Here is a 6,665-nt window from a genome sequence, read left to right on the forward strand (position 1 = left end):
CCCCCCCCCCCGGGAGAGGTTCCCCCTAGCCACGGAAAATAGGTTCTGTGGGTCCCGCGGCTGAGAAGCTGACACCACTCACCCAGGCCCCAAGCTGAGGGAGGCGCTGCGCCCCACCGGCCCCCACAGAGTAGTTGGCCCCAGTTTACCAAGGATGTATGTGGTGGGAGGAGGACAGGGCCATCTGAGGAGGGCGTCCCCAGCCTAGGAGAACAACCCCGTCTCTGGGGTCTCCGCCTGGCTGACCCCCCCGTCCCCCCATCCCAATCCACCCCCCCCCCACTAGGCTTCACCACAGCAGCATACCTGCGCATCCACGCGGTGAAGGACCACGGGCTCCAGGCCCCGCGGGCTGACCGCATCCTGTGCAAGCTGTGCAGCGTGCACTGCAAGACCCCTGCCCAGCTGGCCGGCCACATGCAGACCCATCTGGGGGGGGCCGCCCCCCCTGTCCCGGGAGACGCCCCCCAGCCACAGCCCACCTGCTGAGGGGGACCCCGCACCCACCAGGCAAGGCGTGGGGCATGGCTGGGGGGGGTGGGATGGGGTGTGTGGGGCGAGGGGGCTCAAAGGGCCCAGTAGGGGATCTCAGGAAGGCCAGGGACGCCCATCCCCCACTGAAGTTAGGGAGACTTCTGGGGACAGGGAGGGCCCTTCAGGAGAACTGGGAAAGGATGCAGGTGGAAGCCTCCGGGGACCAGACAGGAAGTGAGCAACGGCTGTGTCCCAGGGGAGGCAGTCTGGGAACGAGTCTGGGGCCAGGGGCTCTTGCTGATCGGACTGCGCTGTGATGGGGTGTTCCTCCCCTTGCAGGTACCGGTGAGGTCTGTCCTATGGCGGCAGCGGCGGCGGCGGCAGCGGCTGCGGCAGCCGCGGCAGCAGCGGTGGCAGCCCCCCCCACAGCCGTGGGCTCCCTCTCGGGGGCCGAGGGGGTGCCTGTGAGCTCTCAGCCACTTTCCTCTCAGCCCTGGTGAGCTCCAAGTTGGTGGCGGGGAGAGTGGAAAGTGGAGGAAAGTCCCTTGGTACCGTCTCCTCTTCCCCTCTCTTCCTACCAACTCCTCACTACTTCCCCACCAACCAAGGAGCCTCCAGAAGGAAAGGAGGAAGAGATGTTTCTTAGGGGAATTCGCTAGGTTTTAACGATTTGTTTCTCTTGCTCCTCTCTTCTCCCTATCAGACCTGACCCCACACACACCTGTCCCCTCGGTTGTGTTGAAGCCCCCTGGATAGTGGGCAGGGGTGGCAGAGGACAGGAGCGGCCACTGCCCTCACCCCCTCTCCTCTCTGTAACCCCCTGCCCTGCCCTTCCAGGGATCTGTGAGCCTTCTCCTTGATGGTCCTTGCTCTCCTCCTTCCATCCCCCCCACTACTGTCTGCTGCCCCTCCCTGGGGAGTTGGTGCTTTTTTTTTTTTTTTTCCAGGGGGAGGGAGGAGAGGAAGGAGGGGAATCAAAGATTCTGTCCCAGAGAGGGGAAAAGGTGAGATTGGAGAAGGGGCAGAAGCAGGGAAGGCAACGGTAGTACCTTCATAAGGTGGGGTTGTTTGGGGTCAGGCCCTAAACATCGTCCTACTTGAGAATCTGTCAGGGGAAAACAAGTCAAGGGGAGCAAAAGAAGGAGCCACTAGGGCCAGAGGCAGGACAAGAGATGGAATTTTAGGGTGCCAGGGTAAACGGGGGGATCCAGGGACTAGAGGTGCTTCTTGGGGGTGGGGGAATGCAGTCACAGTGTCTCCCCCGTCCCTCTTCCACCCCAGCTCCAGCCCTGGCCTTTTCTTTTCATCCCTCTCCCCCACGACAGAAGCTGTGGCCCTGGCCATGTCATCGTGTTCCTGTGTCCCCTGCATGTTCCCCACCCTTCACCCCCTCCTTTTGCGCGGACCCCATTACAATAAATTTTAAATAAAAACCTGTCTCTTGACTTTGGAGTGGATGGATTGCTCTCCCCAAGCCCCCCACTTCCCACCCCCCAAGGCGTCTCTCCCTGGGCCTGGTGTCAGTCCCAGCCTTGCTCAGGCCTGGGCCTGTGTGGCTCTGGGGCTCCGGCTCCTCCCTCGGCAGAGGCAGCACCCGTGGCTGCAGCCCAGATTCAGGGTGGGGCCAGGGCTCCGGTGACTGGAGAGCAGGTTCCAGGACTCCCAGGTCTCCAGGGAATACCCAATCTGGGCAGGCCCAGAATAGCCACTGGAGGTTTGAAGAGGCCTGGGTGAGAAGCCCCAGCAGTTACCAGACACAAATGCTGCTCTCCCCCACTCACGCCCATCGCCTGCTGCTCAGACCCCTGCCGAGTACCTGCACAACCCTTAAGGTCCTGAAAGGTGGCAGTGGGTGATGGAGCTGCAGAAAGGATGGGGACGTCAGCCCCGGGACTGGGAGCGGTGCGGGTGCCAAGAAAAACTGCGCTTCTCCCCCCCCCCCCACCTGCTCCCTTCGCTCTTGGTGTGGTCCATTCAGCGCTTACGGGCTCCGGGGCCCAGCCCCCTCCTGTTCCAGACTGCCCCTGCAGCCTCTGCCCTGCAATTCCCTTTTGAGTCCTGCTCCAGGCACCGGGAGCCTTCCAGCACCCATTTCTGCTGCTGCTGCTTCGAGGGGAGAGGGGTTTCCTGTACTGCAGGTTCCCTTTTCTTCGAACCCCACCCTGCTCCTCCTGAGCAGCCTCCCCAAGTTTGCCTCATTTCCCTTCCCCTCTTTCCGCTTGTAGCGGTGCCACCACCGGGTCCCGCCTGTCTCACAGGTCCTGTCTCCTCGCAGACCCCTCTCCGTCTCCCCCAGCCCCCTGCCTCTGCCAGGACCCCCGGTGACCGTTGGCGGGAGGGGCCCGGGGCTTGGGAAGGGGGCACCCCCAAGAAGCGCGCGTGGGAAGGGGCAGGGAGGGGGCGCGAGTGGTTGCCCGGCCGGTTGCCCGGGTAACGCGGGGCCTGGCACGCGTGGCTCCCTTGGGCTGGCCGGGAGGGGCGGGAGGCGAGCGAGGGGCGGGGGCGGTGCGCGGCGGCAGCGGAGCGTAGGGGAGGGGACCTGAGAGGAGCGAGAGGAGGGGACGAGCAGAGGGGAGGGGAGACCCGCCGCCTCCCTCCCTCGCTCGCTGACTCGCTCCCTCCCGGGCTGCGGCTGCTGCAACGGGGCGGCGGTGGCAGCAGCAGCGGGAGCAGTCTAGAGGCCGGCGTCGAGGTGAGACGGGGATGGACAGAGGCTGCGGGGAGGAGTGCGCGGACAGACGGCGGACGCCGGGAGCGCTGCACCGGAATGCGGGCGCCCGGCGGACTGCCTGGTGGTGCTGGGCGCGCCACGCCAATGGGAGGAGGAGGCGCCGGTCCCCCGGGGGCGAGGGAATCCCTGCGAGAGGGGCCGAGAAGGGGCTCCGAGGAGAAGCCCAGGTCCCCCGGGGAGGGGCGGGGGCGTCTGCGCCCCAGGCGCGCAGTGAGAAAGCTGCACCGGCCGGGCGCGCGGGGAGGAAGGGAGGTTGCAGGGGGATTGGAATGTGAGTGTCGGTCCTCTGCCCAGTGTGCCTGTCTGCCTGTCGGAGTGTACAAGCGTCTGCACAGCTTGTTGATTTCGGGGTGCTGGGGCATCTGCTAGGATCGCAGAGGCTGGATCTTGTCCGTCGGACCCAGGAAGGGACCCTGGGAGGGTCCTGTTTACAAAAGGGTTAATCTTCCCAGGGCTCTCCAAGCAGAAGACTTTGAGCAGAACACTCCTCCCCAGGGATGTCCCACCCCAAGGCAAAGGAAACCCCAACTTTTCTTCCTCTCCCCAGAGGCAGCCCGAGGCTGGCCCTAAGACAGGAGCACAGCCCTCTCCAGCTGCAGTGCTGAGAGCCACCTTTCCTCCTCACACCAAACCTGTCTCCTCCTCTTTCAGGATTGCTGCTGTCTCTGCTGCTCCAGGCTCTCCCTCGAGATCCTCTCCTCTCTCCCCTCTCAAGATGGCAGCCAGCGGCTCTGAGGGCTCAGAGATGAAGGGGATAGAAGAGGGTCCCCAAACCCAAGGAGAAGGGCCTGGCCATTCTGAAGCCGAAACTGGCCCTCTCCAGGTCCCAGCTGGGGTCCCAGATGAGCCAGAGGGCCTGCAGCGGGGCCCAGACATCACTGGGGCCCCTGTGGACTCAGAAGCCAAAGCTGGGCTGGCCCCAGAAACCACAGAGACCCCAACTGGGGCCCCAGAAACAGCCCAGGCCAAAGACCTCAGCTCAAGCCCAGGAGGGGAACCAAATGCCAACCCCAGCCCCGAAGAAGCATGCCAAGAGCCAGCGCCCAAACCAGAAGTGAATAAAGAGGTCACTGCAGACCAGGGGTCCGATCTGGGGTCTGCAGCCCCACTTGAGCCAGCCTCAGAGCCTGCTCCCCAGTTGGACCCCCAGTCAGACCCCCAGCCAGACTGCCAGCCAGGTTCCCAGCCCACCCCCAAGTCAGCTCTTCAGCCCGAGCCCCCTACCCAGGAGGACCCCACCCCTGAGGTCCTGACTGAGAATGTGGGGGAAAAGCAAGAGAACGGGGCAGTGATGCCCCTGCAGGCTGGGGGCGAGGAAGAGGGCCCAGCCCCGCAGCCTCACTCGCCACCCTCCACAAAAACCCACCCAGCCAATGGGGCTCCTCCCCGAGTGCTGCAGCAGCTGGTGGAGGAGGACCGACTAGGAAGGGCTCACAGTGGGCATCCAGGATCTCCCCGAGGTAGCCTGAGCCGCCACCCCAGCTCCCAGCTGGCAGGGTCTGGGGTGGAGGGGGGTGAAGGCAGCCAGAAACCTCGGGACTACATCATCCTCGCCATCCTGTCCTGCTTCTGCCCCATGTGGCCTGTCAACATCGTGGCCTTCGCTTATGCTGTCATGGTGAGCCCCACGGGACCCTGGCCCAGGCCTGCTGTGGCTTCCAGCTTCCTGCCAGCACTGGGACAGAACCCCAGGAGAAGCCCTGCCTTCCCTCTCCTCTCTGCATGGATCTCACTTCCCAAGTCTGGGGCTTTTTCTGGCCTCTCCCTGGGACTTCCCCTTCTGAGCCACCACCGCCTTACCCCTTCAGGTGGGAGGGAGGTCAAGACATGTTTCACACAGCCTTGCTGACCTGTGCCCTCCGCCCCTGCCTCTCCAACCCTCTTTCCCCTTCTAACCACTGTCCACGGGGCCTGCCTGTCTCCTCTGGACAACTCTTTCACCTGATCCCTGCTGGGCTGCGTTCTCCTGACCTGGGCCCACGATGCCCCACCCCTCACCCTCACCCCAGTCCCGGAACAGCCTGCAGCAGGGGGACGTGGATGGGGCCCAGCGTCTGGGCCGCGTGGCCAAGCTCTTAAGCATCGTGGCGCTGGTAGGGGGGGTCCTCATCATCATCGCCTCCTGCGTCATCAACTTAGGCGGTGAGTGGGGGTCTGGGACAGGCTGGGAGGAATGGAAGGGTTGGCAAGGGCAGCTTTACTAACCCCTGCCCCTGCTCTCTCCTGTCTGTCCTCCCTACTTCTCCTTTGTCTCTCCTTGTCTCTCCCCCCACCGTCTCTGTCTGTCCCTCCCTCTCCTCTCCCACAGTGTATAAGTGAGGGGCTCTGCCCCGCATTCCAAGACTTTTCTTCCTGTTGGGAGCTGCCTTGGGCCCATCTTCCCCTGGGGGGAGCCCAATCGATGGCCCAGGCCCGCACCCATAGGGACCAAGGGAGCCTGAGCGGCCTTGTTTACAGCTTCTTTCCTGCTCCTGCATCCTGCCGGGCTCCTGTGCTGACTCTCTGTGCCGACCGTAGGCCTCTCTTCTCCCTGCACTGTTCCCAACCTCCCTGCACTTCTGCCTGCATCCTTTCCAGCCTCTTGGCCTCCCTATCCCTGCACTTCTGGAAACCTCCCTGCACTTCTGGAAATCTCCCTGACCTGAACGTCTCCCAAACTCTCTCTGCTCTCAGCCTCCCTGCATCGCTCCGAGCCTCCCTGCACTCCCTCCTCCCAACTTCCCCAATTCCTTGCACCTTAGCCCTGGTGTCCCCCTTTCAACTTTCACTGTCTTGGCATCTTCCCCCACTCCTTTCTTCCTTCTCCCCTTTATCATCTCCCCTTCCCCCTCCACACCCTCTGCCCCCTTCCTCTTCCTGGCTCCTCTCCCCTCAGGATCCTCTCCTCCTCCCTCCTGCTACCGTTTTCTCTGCAAAAACTCCAGCATTTAGATCAGGCTGGGGGAGGGGAGCGGTGTCAGGGGAGGGCTCCTCAGCCCGGGTTACGACTATTTTCTGCTGGGACCACCCAGGTCCTGACGCCCCCAGGGCGCCTCTGGGTCGCAGAGCCGGCAAGCCAGGCCTTGTCTGGGGACTTGTGAGGGGTGTCGTGCACTGTTGCTCGCTCTGTTCTGAGCATGCACCTGGGAGGAGGAAGGGCGCGGCTGTTGACCCTTTCTGATCAGCCGGAGCTGACCAGCCCCACCTGGGCTTTTAAACCGCTCGGCGAGTTTCTTAAAGGCGTCGGGGCTGGGGTCATTCACGTGGTTTGTAACGAAAGAACCCCGAAATAGGACCAAAGCTCCCAGATGCAGGGAGCGAGGGAGGGGCGGGGAGCTCTATAATTATTTTCCAAGAGGACGAGGGAGGTTTGTTGCACGCGACGGTCCGCTAGGGAGGCAGGGACCGAGCTACGACGCTGTTCGGAGTTGGCGGGTTTTGTTTTCTTAAAAAAAAAAAAAAAAAAAAAAAAAAAAAAAAA

The 6,665-nt window shown here is 63.1% G+C and overlaps 2 protein-coding genes across 4 annotated transcripts in view; both read left to right on the plus strand.

The window, feature by feature from the left end:
* MAZ (MYC associated zinc finger protein) overlaps positions 1 to 1,911 on the plus strand; it is a 23,588-nt gene extending 21,677 nt beyond the window's left edge. For both annotated transcript variants that reach the window (XM_040635097.1, XM_040635095.1), the window contains one exon: positions 814 to 1,911. In XM_040635097.1, coding sequence (XP_040491031.1) covers positions 814 to 974 — 161 coding nt within the window. In that variant the 3' untranslated portion in view covers positions 975 to 1,911. The remainder of the gene's footprint in view (positions 1 to 813) is intronic.
* Positions 1,912 to 3,023: 1,112 nt separating this feature from the next.
* PRRT2 (proline rich transmembrane protein 2) lies at positions 3,024 to 6,659 on the plus strand. Of its 2 annotated transcripts, XM_040635100.1 has the most exons (3): positions 3,024 to 3,166; positions 3,857 to 4,823; positions 5,215 to 6,659. In XM_040635100.1, exons 2-3 carry the CDS (start codon positions 3,921 to 3,923, stop codon positions 5,407 to 5,409), a joined length of 1,098 nt encoding a protein of 365 aa, XP_040491034.1. In that variant the 5' UTR covers positions 3,024 to 3,166; positions 3,857 to 3,920; the 3' UTR covers positions 5,410 to 6,659. The 2 variants fall into 2 exon arrangements, with proteins under 2 accessions (XP_040491034.1, XP_040491033.1); XM_040635099.1 differs by having other exon boundaries at positions 3,857 to 5,354.
* The last annotated feature ends 6 nt before the right edge of the window (positions 6,660 to 6,665 follow it).

This window comes from Ursus maritimus, unplaced genomic scaffold (assembly GCF_017311325.1).
Source record: "Ursus maritimus isolate PB19 unplaced genomic scaffold, ASM1731132v1 scaffold_2, whole genome shotgun sequence".
NCBI classification, from domain to species: Eukaryota; Metazoa; Chordata; class Mammalia; order Carnivora; family Ursidae; genus Ursus; species Ursus maritimus.